We start from the raw sequence: 18,964 nt of genomic DNA on the forward strand, positions 1-18,964 counted from the left end.
AGAAACGTCATCGTTCCAGCATTGTCCCGGCTAAATGAGAACGGACTATCGTACCATCGATTAAATTTCGATAGATCATTCGCCGCTGGCTGCCAGCAGCGGCACACGTGCTGCCACATTAACGTCGTACGGGACGTTGATCGTGTCCAGCTGTCCGGCGCAGAGTTATTCCATCTTTTCTTTTTCGACAATTTTCCAATTGTTTCGCGTCCTAAATACTAGAGATCCAATCTCTCTAATTATCGAGTAAATTCTCTTTGCATGACAACACCGTGGCTAAGAGAAACCAGCTGTGCGCAACGACAACTCAAAACTGATCTACCATCGCTGTACGAGTTTCTCCACGGGGAGCCTGGTTCGGTTTCACGCAGATAACGGGGCCTGTGTATTAGTTATGCATCGCGCGACATTGTTCCACAATTACACGCACCTACCAGAGACCTTGTGTCTTTTTTTCGTGAACAATGGGACGCCACCGCGGGAACGTTACGGTACCGCGTTGAGCGAAAGTACACCGCACTCTCCGTCCTCGTCTCTCCGCCGTGTTACTTTATCGTGTATCGCGAGATCTATTAATCGGCGCAAGTACAGGGTACCTGCTCGACGGAAAATTGTTAGCCAGGAAGAGGCAGGAGCTTTGGCGGCTTCGATACTCGGACAAGGTCGAACAAATCGCGATTGCATCTCGCTAATTGCTCGTTCCGGCGATGGTTGCACGGTAAATTGCCAGGGTTCCGACTCTAATTCCCCGACCGAACCACCAGATAACCGGCAAGCATCCGATAATGACCCGATCGGCGTACCTACTAATTGCAACAGTTTCTCTAAACGTTGCCTCTCCCGGCTGGCGCTCTCGCGACTAGGATTAACGGCTCTCGTGATTTAAGGCGCGCCATATTGCCAATTATCCCCGGACAATGTTAGCCTGCGGGGAGGAGAAGTACGCGTAACGAGCCACGTTCGATAAATCATAGGCGAGTCGCGTGCTGGCCAACATCAGGATTGCACCACCTTGAAGGAAAGGACACGTCCAACGGTTACTTCTTCCCGCATAGCGAACCATGAATAATTTACGCCGCTGTCGCTGGTACCGATCGCGATGAACGATGGAAACTTTTCGAATGCATTAACGACGCTCCCAGTGGCGGCGGCGGCGTCGTCGTCGTCTCCCGTCCGTTCAATCGCTGCTGTCCATCGTTGCGGCAGAGGGAAAGCGGCGATGATCCGTCGAGAGCCGCCATGTCCAATGGACAACGACCGGGGAGGACGTCGCGGTGGGATAAAAATAGTTGACCCGCTTGAAAATGCACGCTACCGCGTCGAAAGCGTGTGTACGCTGTCGTCCTCTAGCAATCGTCGTGCCTGTTGTAGCACAGGCTAACACGAGCGCCTCTTCTCTGTCTCTGCTGCTTTGCCGCGGGTGAGCGGCGTCGCACGAGAATGAATATTAAATCGAGGCATCGGACATTTCGAGGAGACTCGCTCTCCTTCGCGAGTTACGCTACGGATCTAATTAGAAAACAGTACCGGCTCGATTATCCCGGTCTCCTCCAAACTGGAGATTCGTACGCGTGGGTTGCAGCGTTGCATTTATGCATCCGATCGATAGTCACCGATTTAAATCGATCGTTAATCGCGCTATCGTTAGATCACGCGTAGGGATTTCTCGTTAAGGGTAGATGGAAGAATAAGAGGGAGACGCAGGTGTATAGCCGGTGGAAGAGATATAGCGAGATACAGCGATAAAGTGTAAGCATTAAGGGCATAAGCAGTGATAAGGACCCAGCCACGCGCTCGCGCGACGCTGACTTTGCTGTGATAGAAACCCCCAACTTGTGCCAGGGTTTCCCGGAGGCAAGAGAGGGGCGTCAAGACTCGTGTACAAGGACGCGTTAAATAAGAATCGAGAGACTGTATTGGAACGAATTAGGAAGCGTGTAGTTGATAAGGACAGGACCAGAAAGAACGAGACGTCAACGACAGACGGACGAATAAATATAGTTTAAATAATCCTGACAAATATTATTTAGACCAACAGCCCTTCCACCTTCGGACAACACAAATATTCATGAAGAAGAATCGGTGAAACACAAAAGTAGCTAAAGGTAGGAAATGAGCTATCGCGGGAGCATTATTTTTGCACCAGCTTTCTTCCCCGGCATTCGAGTCGTTCCCGACTACACACACCGACGTATACAGCAGACTACTCCGAACCCGTTCGTTAAGATGACGAAGCGTGTCTGGATTTTTGCCGCGCTCTAATGAAACAGTAAACGCGCGGCCTATTAGAAGTCGCGGCCAGCGACGTCTAACTCTCGTTATTAACGCAAGTTTTACTGCGTCTGGCTTCCCGTTACCGCTAATAGGTATTCCGCGTTCGATCGTTCCCCGAGTCAGGATGAATGGAGTGACCCTATTTGGCCCGAGGAACAAGTTCTTTCAATGAAAACCACCTTGTATGAACGAATCCACCTCTCCGCGCGTTCTGACCCTCCTCTCCAGCAGCCTGTCCCTCTTCCACCGGTTCGAGAAACTGAACGCGCGAGCGAGAGCAACAAAAATACTATACGTTATTCCGCACCGTTCATTCAGCTCTGCCAGCCATGTAGCGATCGCCACCCGGGGGACACTTGCTCCCTGTATCTCTCTTGCGACACGTTTTTTCCACCTGCTCGTGGAAACACGTCGCGGCTGGGGAAAAAATTCTGCCGCATTCGAAGGGAATCGTGGCGTTAATTAGCCGCCAGGTGTAGTAGAACTTTTGCAAGTTGCCGCTGGAAGTGTAGCGACAGAGTGACGAAACCGAGGAGACAAAGTTCGCGAAACGACCGCGCGTTCACCAGGTTCCTCGTATCGATATTATGAAATCAGTATCTGCTGCCAAGAGCAGCATAGTTCAGCGAACTATGCGCGTCTTGGGGGGATCGAGGCGTAAGGTAGTCGTTGTTCCCAACGACTTCGAGACCGCTAAAGAAAAAGAGCGAGGGAAAGAAAGAGAAAAGAGGGGTTCCCGGCTGGATAGAGCTTTACAAAGTGGCCAGGAACGCGTCCACGCCCCGGAATGCGAACGCGTTCGGTTAATTAAGCATGGACAAGGCGAATTGTCGATGGTCCTCGGTATCACCAATCGCGTTACGTGGCATGCGTCGACGCGTCATTGAAATACTGCACGGTTCAGTAGCCGCTATTGGCACGACGGCGATCTAGATCCGTTCGATCGACTCTATCGTCAGATCACCTCGAATCCTGTCACCATATTCCAATCCACCTTTCCTTTCCTCCCTATCCTTCGTCCAACGTCGATCCTCCACTTGGCGATCGTCGCGGGTTAGTCGAAATCAAAGATGGGATTTCCGTAGCGATCTTCGGTTTAAAAGACTCGAATGCGATCACGCGGCGTTCCTCCGTCTGATAATTTGCAGCGTTAAGCACGGCCATTGTCCTACCGGAGATCTATTCTCCGATACGCGGCCCAGCGATAGATTTATCGCGAGTAGCTGCCAGAGGAGCGCACGGATAAATAAATTTCCAGGCATTTATTTATCCCGAAGACTTTCTAAGGAGTGTCGACGGCCGTGTACCGTGTTCTGCAAGGCGTGAATGCGAGATGATGTCATGCAGGCGTTACACCTTCTCCCTATCAACGGTCAGCAGCAACTGTGCGTCGCGTCGTAGAGACTTCTGGATGATCTCATTGGTTAGCGCAAATGAACGGTGTCATAGTGCACGCTACTTGATTCATTCGTTCGATCCGTTCCATCCTGAACTTTACGACCCGACAGTTTTCCATTCTCGTCACTAGTATCGTCGCCTCGCCGATTCGTATCAACCGCTAGGCGCTTCTCCGCCGATCCGTCTTATTTTATCTTTCGCCGTTGTTGCGCAATCGGAACGTTATGCCTATCATAAATAGCGACAGGAGTGCAAAGAAGTTAAAACTGTCTAGAGCGGAGGATCGTGTGGAATTTTCGCCTGCTGGGTCCCATCACGGTCCAACATCTGCGAGAATATTTCGCGACCGTAGGAACGGGGTCCGACCGTTCGTTGAGAGACGTCTCGATAAATACCGCCGGAAAGATGGAACTTTCTCGACAAACCGAAAAATCCGCGTCAAAGTGAAGGATCGTCTTACTCGGAACCAGCGTCAAACGGACAAAGATAGTTGATCGAACGAGAGGAAGTCCACGTGGCGTCCACTTATGTATACGTATAGGTTCCAGATGCGCGCGACGGCAATTCCGTTCCACCGATTAATCGTCCGAGAGCTTTGTAGGAGACAGCCAGGCGTCGAAGACGAGCATCGCCGAATGAATCATCGAAAGTGGCTCAGGCCTCGGTTGGTCACGTACGCTCGCAACTCGATTCGCGGTCCGGACCACCCGTGAAAGAAAAGAACAGCCAAGTAACAGACATAGGGAAGAGAGAGGGAGAGGGGAGAACGTGACATCGATCATAAATTATCTATGAATCGCGCGCGCGCGAGAGCGTTGCTTGCTCGCGGGCTCAACTTGTGTGACTAAACGCTGCCAGCACAGTCCCTTCTGATTCACCTTTAGCAATTAAAATTCCCCGCGGCGTGATCCTTCGGCACGCATAACGAAAGAAAAAATGGTATCTCGACCGGTAGGAAGTAGCGTCGTCGATATGAAAAAGCTGTTTGACAAGCGCATCCGGCCAACAGCCTGCGTATACACGTTCGAACAATCGAGTTTCGCGTCGACGATACGACGTGGTGTCCCACTAATTTCGCAGATGCACGCAACGTGAAAACGACGTGTCGGCGGTTCTGATTTGAATATCAAAATTGCGCCGATCGCGATAAACGGTCGAGTCACGGGTGAAGGAATTAAGCGGGTTAACGAATACCGTTCTCTCGGATATTCAAATGGGTCGAGCGTCGAGAGGTGGTGTTGCGATCGAAAAACGTGTTTCCGCTTGAATATCGCCATGTGAATATCGAATACCAAGGAGAAAACGGTGTTGCGAACTCGTCGTCGGTTCGTGTAGACACACGCGTTACGCCATTCGCATATTTCTTTTTCCCCGCCTCGGTCGAGTCGTTGATCGCGCCTAATTTTCATCTTCAGGGCCGCGCTCTGACATCACCAGATAAGACTTCGATAACGCGAGCTTCTGTACGATCGTGGCCGCCGCTCGTCGATTCGAACGAGACCGAAGCATCAGCCTCGCTTGCTCATTTTCTAAATGAACCTCGACCTCGCGACCTCGTCCTTTCCTGACTAACTCCGACTCACCCTCGGACCCTTACAAATCCTAATCCCCACTCCTCGAAATACGAACGCATGCGAACAGTTCCTTGACCGTTACGGACGCCGCTCCGTAAACTACAGAATGTACATAATATATTAAATAACAAGATTATTGTCCTTTGTCAACGTGTCTCCGATCGGTATACGGAATACAACAGTGTACCTGTTGTCATCTAAATTGTAACGAAACGTTTACGCGGAGATCGGTTCGTGCCAAAACTGTCAGGGAAATGGGATCAATTGATCTCCGTGAGAGAGAGAAAAGAACATTTACGTCCACTTCCACGAAACCGGGCTCGTATTTACCGAGGAAAATCGTCGCGAGAAGATGTAAGTGGACGTCGAATCGTGACGTTTGGGAAAGCACCATTTCTCTGACCACACTTCCATGCACTTTTGGAACCGAGCCAATTTCTGCGGTTCGAAAGAACTTTATTTCCGCTGTGGAGCCTGGTAAAAATACTTGGCACAAATGTGTATTCCGAAAGGCTCCCCGTTGCAGAAGACGATTCTTCTAAAACCGATCCCACCAGCTGTTATCGTAAGTAATGCCCGGCGAAATAAAAAGACGCGGAACGAACGTCCAAATATTTGTCGGGGGATTTGTGAAAGCAACGAAGTGGAGAAAGAGGGAGAGACGACGAAAAGCGATGTTTCGATCGCATGGAAACGACCGTTCATTACGGCGAGCAAGAACATCGATAAATCACTTGCCCCGACAACGATAAGACAGTTCTGGCTGGCGGAGGCTGCGGCGAATACCGATCTAACGGCGATAACGATCCTCGTCGCGGATGAAACGAAAAACGCTCCGCTAATGACTCGACCGTGACGGACAATTAAGGGTGCAAAGGAGAGGACGGAGAACAATCGTTCGCCTCATCTTTCGTAGCTTGCTACAAATCAATTATTGTTAACAGGTAAACGATAAGATCGACGATTAATAAAAGGTTGTGTAAGCTGCCGGTGAATGTAGATGAATAGCCGGTTTGTACGTACGTCGAGAGGCACGAAACACCGTGAAATATCGTTTTGCTACGTTCATTAAGCTGGTTAACGCCCGTTTCCAACTGGTTGCAGGTAACATCTGACGATTAAGGTGCCCACGGTGTCTCGGCCGATCGTCATTCATATCGATTAGGCCCGTGGGCGCGCGAATCCGTTCTTAGAAGACACGGCAGCGCATTATCAATGACGATCGTGGTCGGTTTATGGTCTCCCATGTTCAATGCCAGCGAGCCGCGGTGGCAGACAGCCTGGCAGCCAGGCGATCCCTTTCTCGGAACGGTGAACCTACGATTTGTATGGGAATCACACGCAACTTGTCCCCCGTGCCTTCGCATCCACCGCTCGTTCCTACCTTCTTCTGCATTTTTCTCCTTATGCCCCTCTCTCTCTCTTCCTCTCTTTCTCTGTCTTCACGTTGGTATCTCGCGCAGTTAAAAATACAGAGGAGCGGAAAGATGAAGACGGGCTGCTCTACCGAGGTTCGCGGTTCTTCACCGTGGAAATTGACGCGCGAATATTATTACTCTCGCACACGGCACGTCGGAAAATTTGATTAACCGCCTCAGTTTCCATCCTCAATGCCACCGCTGACGTCAAGATCGTTTATAAATCTCAAGTACTCTGCCAATGAGTACAGGTACCACGATGTCTAAAAGACGACATCTTGGCAGAGTCGAGTGTCGAGCAAAATTAGGATGGCCATCGCGGTGGTCGACTTCCTGTTCGTTTTTGCCCAAAGTGACCGCTCCTCCCAAACGACGTGGCTAACGCGAAAATATGTGACCCAGATTTCCATAATGCAAATGATAGGCTTCCCGGGAGCTCTCTAAGCGGACCACCGGACTAGGATTGTTGGGTGGTCCGACGGTTCAACGATCCCCGCCGCCCAATATTTAATAACAGGAGGTGCAGCCCAAGTGCAGCAATGCTCCGCTGATGATCGCCGCGCCGCGTAAGCTACGTTTAAGGCCGCTTACAAATCTCTTCTTCCCTCTCTCTTTTTTTTTCTCTTTACACCTCTGAACGCTGTTCTTCGTTCGGACCAATTTGTAACAGCGTTCGTCGGCGAGCTTCCAATACAGATTTCGCTCTTTCGGTTGCCCGAAACCGGACTTTTTTACTACCCGGGTCAACTTCAGCCTTCAGTTCGCGGGATAAATTCGCTTCACGCCACTGTAAATTCCAGCGGACACCAGTCGAGGTTGAATAACCCTCTTTCGAATAATTAACACGTAATTCTAGAACCTACTAATGTATACTGCAGTTTGATTGCCCCTATTCTGCTTGGTAAATCGTCGCGAATTAACTCCAGCTGTAAAACGTACAAAAAGGGTAGGCGAATTGAAATAAAAGAGGGTTGAATTCTTGGTGCAGCCGTTAATTTCGATCCTTCGTTATCTGTTTTTCTTTTTTTTTTTTTTTTTTTTTTTTTTTTTTTTTTTTTTCGAAGCTACCAAAGATTCTCGTTGGTTTCTTTCCGATTTTTCGATCGGAGAAGACAAGGAGCGACACGCTCGATTACAATGGAATACCGGAGATCGAATCTTGTTACACCGGTGCGACGTAATTGTTCGCGCTGTTTTTCTTAAAGTCGTGCCGCGCGACACCGGTGATCTTTTTACAGTGGAAAAAGGGAGAGACACGCGTGCAATATTTTACAGCAACGCGAAGACAATGCACGATAATGCACTTAACGACCGTGCTCGTTTCCCGCACCCGGACGCGTGTGCATATAAACCAGCTCTGATCTCTCTTCGTGATCTCTGCGTTCTTTGGATCGGTGCTCGGCAAAGAATTTTCCATTAAATCGTTCCGCCGTGAACGGCTTCCATTCCGTCCTCTCCCGTGTCAATCGGCAGAATTTCAAGAACTGTACGTTCGTCGAAATGGCGAAAAACCACGTTCAAGTGTATGTACACGAGTAGAATAACCGCCCGGCGACTGACACGATTAATCATCGGTAGACAGCCAGACGGAGAAATTGCTTGGGTTTCGAGCGCGAAAACGAGTGTGGCCTAGTCTACAATAGCCGTGTATCGAACGGCCTTATCTATCGAATATTACGAGCACGTTGTCAACCTCGAGAACGTGTCGAACCAGTTAACAGAATAAACAGGCGGGTTTTGTGTGTCGTCGACCTCGTCGATTTTTTATCGGAAATTTGCACGTCGTAAAACCTCGATTCTCCGAAACTCCGTTTACTATTCCGTTTAATTATTCCAAGCGACCGAGTTGATATCTAATCACGGACCACGGACCAACCTCGATAATTTCCCCGTCGTATTTACCCATCCCTGTACATAACAAAGTTTCACAGAGCAGAGAACTATACCGGTTCGTGTGATTAGCACAAAGGAGGACGAACGATTTCGATAAGAGAAGAAAAGGAAAGGAAAGGAAAGGAAAGGAAAGAAGCGTAGATTTTCGCGGGGGACTCGGACTAACGTAAGCGTAAGAGCGAGGTATAAAAATGTAGGCGGCGTGGATCGTATCTAAAGGAGAGATTCACAGGAAAGCGGGGCTATTGGTTGTTTTTAAACTGAACCAAAGGCTGACCCCCCCGCTGACCCTGGTTCCTTGAGGATCGTTAACGATAGTGCAGCACGCATCGTTCGAATTTATCGGCGTCCTAATCCGCTTTCTGCGATCCCGAGATCAAAGAGAATGAAAGATTCCACCTCTATATTTCACAGCGTCGTAAAGCATAAAAGCTCTCGTTTGAAATATCGCGACTCGATCAAAGAGTACGATCCTCGAAGAGGAGAATTTTTCTAACCGTGGTCACGTGAATGAATTCCTCCTCGTGACGGCATGTCCCGGCTCATGTTAAATGCACGACAGCGAAACATCGCGAGAGAATAAATGTCGCGAGGCGAACGGACACAGAAGCCGCATCCATAATCGCGATAACAACGTCGTTACTCACCGACCTTTCGAAACGAGCACCTCGAGGAAATCAATCTTTTTACGTCCTCCCTGCCAGCCGGCCCGTTCTTCGGGACGAATTATGCGTGTATCAACGCCAACAACGATAACCACCGTTGCATAACGAAACGATACATCGGTTTTCGAGTAATTGGACGCATTGTAAGCGCGCGGAGCTGTGACCGCCGGACAACTTAATTCAAGCCGGCTTTTGTCCGCCAGCTGATAAATTATTTCGCGTCTCTACCCCCGTGGTTCTGGCTTCGTTATCAGATCGAACCAAGCCAGCTAGAGCCACAGGGATAAGTGAAAACAGACGGTCGTTTCTTTGCCTTCCGATCGTTTCTATTCAATTACGTACTCTGGTTACTTCGACGTGTGTAGCCTTTATAGATTTCAAAGCAGATTGCAAGAGCAGCGACGTCGAGGAGGCAGCGTGAAATTCTCGTAAATCGCGTTAAATCGTGGGATAAAACAGGGGGGTAAAGATTGTAAAAGGCCTGGTGTGTGTGTGTTGTGGTACTATATATATGTATATCGATCGACGGGCTGTTTTTCTTGCAACGTAATCGCCGGAAAGGTTCGAGGAGCGGGCCTGAAAAAGCGCGTCTGAATGGGATCGCGTAAAACGAAAGGCACGCGAAAAAGAAGCGTCGGACAGCCGCGAGTTTCGAGTGTCCATCCGTTTGGAGGGGTTTCGCAGCTGGCAGCAGCTAGGGCAATCGGCGACCGTGAACCAAGCCGTGTATCTGGATACGAGGTGAAATTCTCCCTGGACTGGACGCGCGAGACACACCAGGTCGCCGGTGGATTGTTTCTATTAAGCGGCTCGAGATCAAAGGGCCCAGATGTTGCAGACTGCGATTAAGTAGGTCTCTCTGTTCTCCTTCCGTCGTGGAAGGTGCGTCGCGATGAGATGCAAATTCGCTTATTAACCTTATCTCCGGGAGAAAATCTCGCACGACCGGCCACGGTGGAGTGTTGGCCCACCCACGAGTCAAAAACGATCACCTTATTCGCTTTTTTTCTTCTTCCCCGCCGCTCGATTTATGAGCCGTACGAGGTATCGCGCGAGCACATCTTCCTTCCGAGCTCACCCTCCTGTAATATGCAATTTCGCGTCGCGTTAAGTGAAACCTCGTTCGAACGAACCTCCGACGTAACGTACGAAAGTTTTCGAGAAACGGAGGATGATAATTTTCTTTTCTTCTCCATTCAGGACTACGCCGACGACGAGGACGAAACCGAAACTCCAGCCACGACGACAACTACCACCACGACTACCTCCACCACGACAACCACCACGACACCGAGGCCTGTGGTCACGCAGGCGTACGATTTCCGCGATCCAAGAGCTTACGAGGGTGGCACGGGGTCGCAGTACAACGGGTACCAGTCGAAAAACGACTATCCTCCGATGTCGGCGCACAGCGTTCACAAGTGGCAGTCTCTGGGCACTCGAGAGAGCGTCAAAGAAACCAGAAGCAACATGCAGCAGTACAACAAGAACGGGAAGAGTAAGTTTTCTATACTATGCCGTACTTCGCCGAGCTTGGGGACAAGAAAGAGGAAAAAATGAAGGAAAAGGGGCACGTTTCATCGAGGAATTCCGATCGCGCAAGAGAAAAACATTGGCACGGTAATCGAGATGCCATCCTGTCGATTTATGCAAATAATTTTCAGGTGCCCTCGAAACCACAGACCAGTCCTCTCTCTCTCTCTCTATCAGCCCGCCTGTATCGTTATTCATCGCCATTAAATCGACCACGGTGGTCTCGTGCCTCTATCCCGTCAACGCGATACCAATTATTCCCGGAACGTAAATACATCGAGAGAAAGAGAGAGAGAGAGAGAGAGAGGAGAATGAACCAGACTCTCGGTTAACTACGTCCAGCTAGAAATTAATAGGTAAAATAGCCACATATCGTGGGGAGAGATAAAAGAAGATCGCGGAACGTACGTAAGCCGATGTCGAACCTCGATGGACGCTAATTTTCTTCCGTTGCATCGTTCCTGCGCGCTTATTACGAATTCCGCATCTGCTCCGTCGAAGAGCGACTTGATTGCGTAGCTGCCGGTTTACGCTGTCCCGAGACAGTCGTTCGAGAGATAGCAAGCTCTTCCTTATCGATCTGGCGTGGCTAGATAGCAGGAGCAACGGTCGATCGCGTAACGCGTAGAACGGAATGCCAACGAGCCTATTAATATGCAAATTAATTACGACGATTGCGCCGTTTCCACCGCGGTTGCGGCAATTCCTCTCGCGCAAACTCTTTCGAGATTGTTGCACGTGCACCCTCCACTCGCGTTGGCCCGTTCGAATCGTTTCGCGACAATTCTACCGCGGTTCCTCTCGTCGTTTCACGGTTTTCAACAACTTCCTCGTACAGTTTTTCGTGAGAAATATCCAGACAAGTCGGTAAGAAATCGGTTACGATAAATCAGTGCTCGGTTCCTCTCGTTGTCTCGAAGGCGCCGCGGTAGTTTTTCAGAAGAAAAAATCGAAAACCCTTGTGAGTAAAATAAAAAATAATTGCCTGTTCCGTGAGTCTCCTCGAACGGATAAGCCAGTGCCCGTGATAGTTGATTATTAAGAGCGAATCGAAAGAAGATCAATCTGTCCCGGTGGAAAAATAACGGACAACCCGATCTAATCCCTTTCTCTTTTATAATACATTCCAGAATACGTTTGAATACGGGATGCTCAGCGTGCGAGCATACTTCAGCCTCCCTGACGGTCGTGCCTCTATTGTAAACGCGGCGATATAATCTCGTGTCAGTGCAGCCGTGGCGAGAGTAACGCCTACGTTCGAAATTAGCATAGATCGCCGGCTCAGATTAACACGGAGAAATAATTCTACATCGGGAGACATTTCCGAAACTTCTCCCTTAAATCGTTTCAATTCACGCTTCCGTGCCACGCGTCCCCTCTACCACTCTGATATCGTTCTCATCTCAGCTTCCCTCTCTCTCCACCCTGCTCGTCGATCGATCTCTTTTCCTCGCGGTGACGCTGTTTCGCCAGCCGAAACGAGCGGCGCTCTCTCGAGAGCTGCTTCCCCGAAGCGCAGCCTGGAGTGCTCGCAATTTCGCGCAACCCTGGTTTTATCTTCTGCCGACTGAGAGGCCTCCTTCTCTCGTGTGTCAGACGCCCAAACACCGACATTTCCACGCTGTGCGCTAGGTACACTCCATGGAAGAAATATAAACACGAAACCTCCGAAGAACGCCTCAGTTTTCTCAGTTTAATCAGCTACACTACTGCACATCAGCTGAATAGCACATTCAGCGAACGTCTTAACAAACGGTAGTTTAATAGGCAAAGTGGTAAATCGTTTAACAAACGAGGAGGAGTTCACCGATCGGTCGCAATTATTTTCGATTAGAAGCAACGATTCCGCGACACGACGGGTGAATTCGACGCTACACCGAACTTGGCCCGATTAACCCTATCGACGCGAAGCTCGCTCGCTCGCTTACTCACAGCCCATAAACTTCTAATTTATAATCATCCAGACACATTGGCGGGGAAACTTTGTTACATCGTTCCGCTAAAAATACCACCATCTCGCCGTGACCAGACTCGTGAATCCCGTGCCCCTTTGAATACACGTAACCATGAATGCATAACCGGCGATACACGGTCCCTTTATTTATGCGACTATTACCGCGTTTATATCTTAATATCAAGAGCCACGACGATACTCCCATAGAGCGTAAACCACGATTTCGAACACCGGTAATTTGTACTAGAATTTATTGATTTCCAGTTACAATGTAGTTTCTCCCGCGGTAGTATACATACAAATTGCAAACGGGCGATAGCCGAGGCATAATTATCGACGCTTCGTGAAACGCGTAGAAAGCGATTAGGTGTATCTGCACGCTGAATCAATAGAAAGCTCTCGCACCACTTATGTCACCTGCTCCTCCCTCTCCAAATGATTCTGTCCTTTTACGATACACTTCGAAGAGATTCGATGCTTGAACCAACTGTACTTTTCAGCGGAAGAAATCCGAGAGGCCCTGCTCCACGCGATCAAGGTGTTACGCGAGGGCAGCTGCAAGTGGCCACGGCCCAGAGTGATTTCGGTCCGCGACGTCTACCCGAGCCCGTCGACCACCTACACGCCGCATTGCGCCATCCTGCACAGGTGCTCCGACGACACCGGATGCTGCAGATCGGAAGCTCTGACCTGCGTGCCGAAACAGTCGCACCGAGTCGAGCTCACCTTCTACGTAAGTCAATCTCTTATTCGGCTATTTGCCACGGCGATGCTCCATGCAAATTGACGCTCGTACAACCGAGTTCCCGCGGAATCGTTTTCTCGGATCGAACGACAAACGATCCCGTGAATGTTGCCTCGTTACAAGCTAGATAAATTGCCAAGTGCACACCAGTGAAACATAGAGAAAGAGAGAGAGAGAGAGAGAGAAACGATGCACGTTGCGGAACGATGGATGCCACGAAGCAACAAGGAAGACTTTATCGTCGAGGAGAAAGTACCATTAATCGTGTAAAGTGTACTGCGGGGGAATTTATTAGCGAGAAGTCAAGAAGTCGCACGGTATTCGCATGATTTATACCCCATTGCAATCATCGATATCGAGACGCGAAATCTCCTACGATTTCAAACTTCGTCTCTCGTGTGTGAGAAGAGAGGGAGGGCGGAGAAACGTTTCTTTTTTCGCTGGTTGCGTACACGCGGGTTAATGAACGTCGACGTTATCGGCGAACCGCGAATTCGATGACTGCACAAAACACGCTTATCTACCAGTGAACCGGATAGAAAAAAATAGGCTCGCGTAAATTCTCTCGGCTTTCAGGCCTGCCCATTAGTGTCACGGAAAACGAGTAGCCCGCGCGAGTTCGTTGGAATGCCGGTGGAAATATTTTTCCTCATCTACCGGCTGGTTACGCGACCGCGTGTATGATCGAGTGTCAGAATTTATCGAGCCAACGATACGTTCTACGACCGACCACAGCCTCCGTTGTCGAACCGCTGACGCGGTTATTCGTCCATTTGCCTAGAGACAGACGTCTCTAGTTAGACGCTTCTTCGATGATTCATCTGTCGAGCTCCGATTCGATTCGTCGCATTCCTGGCACGCCACCAGGATCGTCGACGCACCCCTTACCAACCGATATGACCGTAATTGGACAGACGACACGCGCCTCCACTCTCCCGGTGGTCCATCGTGTCGCTTCAACCTCCACTATGTTTATGCACGAAATCGATCCCAGGCGAAATTATCGGTTCTTCTACCTGTACATTACAGCTCGATCGTTGTCGATGCGTGAGCTTAAGGTCCCCTCACAATTTCTCTCTATTCTAACCAAGATGAATTGAACTGGACGAAACGTGAATTTATGCTTTGAAATTGAAAAGGAAAAACAATTAGGGAGATCGCATTCTCTCTCTCTCTCTCTCTCGTGAAATCTCTCGCCGACAAAGGGCGTTCGTTTCGCGGACCGGTAGCCGAAATTGTGCAACCGGTCGCGCGTGTATGCAGGTTAAGTTCGAAGGCGCTCTTCGCGAAACTCGATACTCCACAGCACCGTTTCATCCGGCGATTACAGACGGTTCTCGATCGATGCACCTTATTCTCTCGGTTGTTTTCGACGCAGCCCGATAACCTAACCTAATTTTGTCCCTTCTCGAACGCTTTCTACGTTCACGTCTGTAAATCATAAACACAGACTGCAAATCTTTGCATTGACGACATCGAATCCTCTCTGTTTATTCGCCGGTGATAATTTTGAATGGATTATCGATCGCACTCGGGTTCAAGCACTCCGATATCTTCAATTGTTATTGCACCGTTTCATTATCTCCGAGTAAGCATCTCGTAACCTCGGAATTACGTGTTTACCGTATATCACAGAAAGACAGAAACGGCGCCGTTTCCTCCGCGAGAAATAAACAAGCGGCCTGGTCAATTAGGCGCTAATGACGTTTCATTGAACGCGACTTGTCTCCGTCGATGCGGTAACCGAGGACGTCGGAGCAGATTTTTGCAACCGATTACGCAAACCAAGGGAGCGGGAGAAACGCCAGGCCGAGCGTAAATAATCGAGCAACCCGTAAAAAACACCACAGACAATCGGCGAATGGATATTACGGAACGTGTACACGTCCGAAAAATAATTAATCTCTCTTTTGTAACATGTCGAAATTACGATACGGTTGAATTCTGTGAGACTGTCGATCGGTGTGCAAACACCTTAATTAATCTCGCTACGGTCCGTTCGAATGATTCATCTCGAGGAAGAACAGCGCGGCGAATCGTAAATAGAAGAAAGATTAAATTCACTCTTCCGTTTCCATAATTCAGAAATTATCGGAAATTCCGTTGAGAATTTCACTCCCACGACAGAAGTGGACTGTTTAAATTAGACAACAAGTGCGACAAGATTGTTCCCCGCGAGACGCGTCGCGGCGAGGCGAAAGGGTTAATGTTAGCACGAAGCAGCGTCGCGTTCCTCGAACGCGACAACACGGCCATAGATTTTCAGTGACGAGTATTCCCCCGTCCGAGGCGAGCCATTAAACTTTACGAGTGATCTTAATGAATCAATTAATCCTGATGGATCTATCGCATTCCTACTGGATGCAATCCGCGCGTCGTGGATTGGATCGCACTACATTCCTAGACAATCTAACGAATCATCTCTCAACCGACCTCTTCCCTGTCGTTCCTTCTCCCTATCGCGTTTTTCACGTCGATCCGATCGTCTACAAATCGCCCGCTTCGATGTTCAACGCAGAACAAGCACCATACGGGTGCGGATCTGGGTATCAAAGAACGGGTGTTACGATAACTCAGAAGAATACAGAGGACGTTCGAGACGGCGAAAAAATATGGACGCAGCTCGTTAAAAGCTGGCACACGGTATCAACGCGACGCCATGGCGAAAACAAAAATAGCCGTAGCATAAATCGCAATAAACGGGCCGGCGTAATTGCCAATGCGGAGGTGCAATAACGCCGCGGGTACAATTTGCATCGCGCCGCAATTACCGTTCAAGCTTTGCCACGCTGCATTAGCATAAGTTCCTGGTGACTGTTGTGGGAATCGGTAGTAGTGGGTTGTGCGAAAGGTGTACAAACTTTCAGTTTAACATCCGTCTTTCCGTGATTTCGTCGCGGTCGAATTTCGCGGTTCACGCTCGTCCAGCCCGCGTGTATTTCCGTCCGCAAAGGCGGTACGACTGATGTCTACCGGCGGCTTAAACGGCTGGACGTGATAAACGAGCTAGCGAGCGAGCGAACGTTTCATAAGTCGTACGCGACGTAATCTTCGAGTGTCCCGCGACACTTGCACGAACGGGACGAACTGGACGAACAGACGAGCATTTACCGGTGATGAAGAACGTTCCCGCGATAAAACGCACGGCAAAAAGCTGGTTCGCTACTTGTCCACTCTACGATACCGCGATATCGAAACTGAAATAGCCGAGATCGCGTGCTGGACGTAACGCGAGAAGGTATTTCGTAAAATGCGAAAACGTTAATTGCACCGTCGAAGAACTGGTATGTACTTTCTAAAGTGTACTTTATCTCGACGAAGGATCGCTCGATATATCGTTTGACCGTACACCCACGCGGAGAGTCACGTCCAATCGGCGGGCAGAGCCGATTGTGATAAATGTGCAGGGGGGCCAGTGTGCGTTGGGGGTCACCAACGGGGGGAACGCTATAAATTTAATGAGATACATAGGGCTTTTTTTGTTGCACCGTTGCTCGATACCGTGCCACGGAATGCGAGCAATCTTGTCCCTGGTCATAATACCTCTTGCACAATGCTATTCAGCCATTATATCAATTATCAAACGATCGCCTGTGTCCAAGGAGTGGAGACAAAAACGGTACCATGGTACTGTTATGCCGCAGTCGAACAGGGACTTTATTACTACGGTACAGGTATACGGTTCAGAGGTGATGCACTAAAGTCTGTACCTTCGGGGAGAAACCGATGCGCGGCGTGAAAATTCCTAAAGGAGGGAGGTTTGTGTCATCGTTCGAGGATGACTAAAGGATCGGAGTTCGAGTGAAAGGGTCGGAGGGAAGTATGATTTGGTGAAAAACAAGATAGGAAAAGGAGTCGGTCTATTGGAATTGGCGTCATTATTGTCTCGGGATACGTGTTTATGCTAACAGTACGACAACCGATCGACGAAAGCGACTGCGGACGATATACCAAAAAATTACCGCGGTTTTTCATCATTTCTTCCCCTTCCCCGAACGGTTAAATTCACGCATGAAAGCCTCGTCCGTTACTCCTTTTTGCCCCGTACACTGTACCCGCGAAAGAAACACCGCTTACATCGCGACGAAGACTTTAAAACGAAAGACGTGCCCCAGTTAACCTGTATAATTATAGCGAGCAACCCTTCGTATCGCCACCTGTCCGAAAGAGGCGGGCCCAACCCTGCGCGCTCGTCGATTTGCAAACCGTGGCTCTCGCGTGCGTCGCGGCACTTTTCCGCCCGCGGAATGAGTCAGTTTCACAGCCGGGCCTGAAATTGGCCGAGTATCAAATTCACCTCGGATGTACAAGTTCCTTGTTGCAGCCTGCCAGTGTGCCAGTGTACACGCACGATGCGCGAGCAAGTGCGACACGAAACTTGGGGTATATTAATACCGGAGCCAGCGTGGCTTCTTCCGCGATACCGAAATACGTTGATTTATAATCTGCCCCTAGTTCCACTGCTCTCTCTCTCTCTCCCGCCCGCCCCGGAGAAAGTAACTGGGTTAACGTCTGTCGATCGTTAAGACCTTTTCGAAACGGAGCGTGCACACGAATCACACGGGAAAATATAGGATTTATACGATAGGGACGGCTGTTTTCCTAGAATGGCTGTTAAAATTGTGGACGAAAGGGAAGACGCGTTTTAGATTCGAAAGTAGTAAAGTGAAACGTTTCGTGTTTCGGTTTATGTGGAAACGCGTTTATCGATCGTTTGTTTATTTGATAATTTTACGGGGTAAATAGTCTTTTCAACGTGGTGCACAGAGTTAGTTTATTGCGAGCCGCATACGGTGCGTCCGTGTTAATCGTAGAGGAGGTTCGCCGGATACGACGATCGTGTAAGACACAGACTCTTCGAAACGACTCGATCGCCTCGTTTCCCCCCTATTTGCATCCGAGGCGAGGATAATGCACCGAGGTTTTTTCCCCGCGAGACAAATGACGAATCGTGGTACACGAAGGCCTTCCGTTTTCTAGCCCGATTTCTCCGCGAATCGCGGGAGACGGAACGTCGCGTGTAACACGTTTACTGGATCCAGTCGATGACTGATGCTTGCGTTAGCTTGCTGGAAAGAAATCATCGGGGAAAAAACGGAATCCAAGGAAAGTTCCACGGAGAAGCTGAGAATGACAAATGGAAAGAGGCTTCATTTAATACGAATGCTCGTGGCGCAGATGACAACACGACGGATGATAATTTCGATGGAGGAAAGTTTCGTTCGGAAGAGGACCTAAGGTATGCCCTTAATTTCAGGAATTAAGGAAGCTGAAAAAGATATTGGGGTTGAACGCCTTAACGCTCACATTTCCCTCAACTTGATCAACGATCAATTTCATATTTTTCTTTTTAATTATTTCCTAGGCGTATAGAAGTAAGTTTGCTATTTATTTACAATGCTGCGAATAGAAAGGATATGAAGAGTGGAAGAAAATAATTAAACAAAATTGCACTTTTTAGAGAATTAGTTGGCGCACATATAAGGCACAGACACGAGCGTTAAGGGGTT

General features: G+C 49.2%; 1 protein-coding gene across 1 annotated transcript in view; it reads left to right on the forward strand.

Moving 5' to 3' along the window:
* LOC108579197 overlaps nt 1-18,964 on the forward strand; it is a 58,307-nt gene that overhangs the window by 15,831 nt on the left and 23,512 nt on the right. Inside the window, 2 exon segments of the mRNA XM_017942669.1 lie at nt 10,423-10,720; nt 13,210-13,442. Of these exon segments, the coding sequence (XP_017798158.1) occupies nt 10,423-10,720; nt 13,210-13,442 (531 nt within the window).

The sequence above is a fragment of the Habropoda laboriosa genome, unplaced genomic scaffold (assembly GCF_001263275.1).
Source record: "Habropoda laboriosa isolate 0110345459 unplaced genomic scaffold, ASM126327v1 scaffold64, whole genome shotgun sequence".
In the NCBI taxonomy this organism is placed as follows: domain Eukaryota; kingdom Metazoa; phylum Arthropoda; class Insecta; order Hymenoptera; family Apidae; genus Habropoda; species Habropoda laboriosa.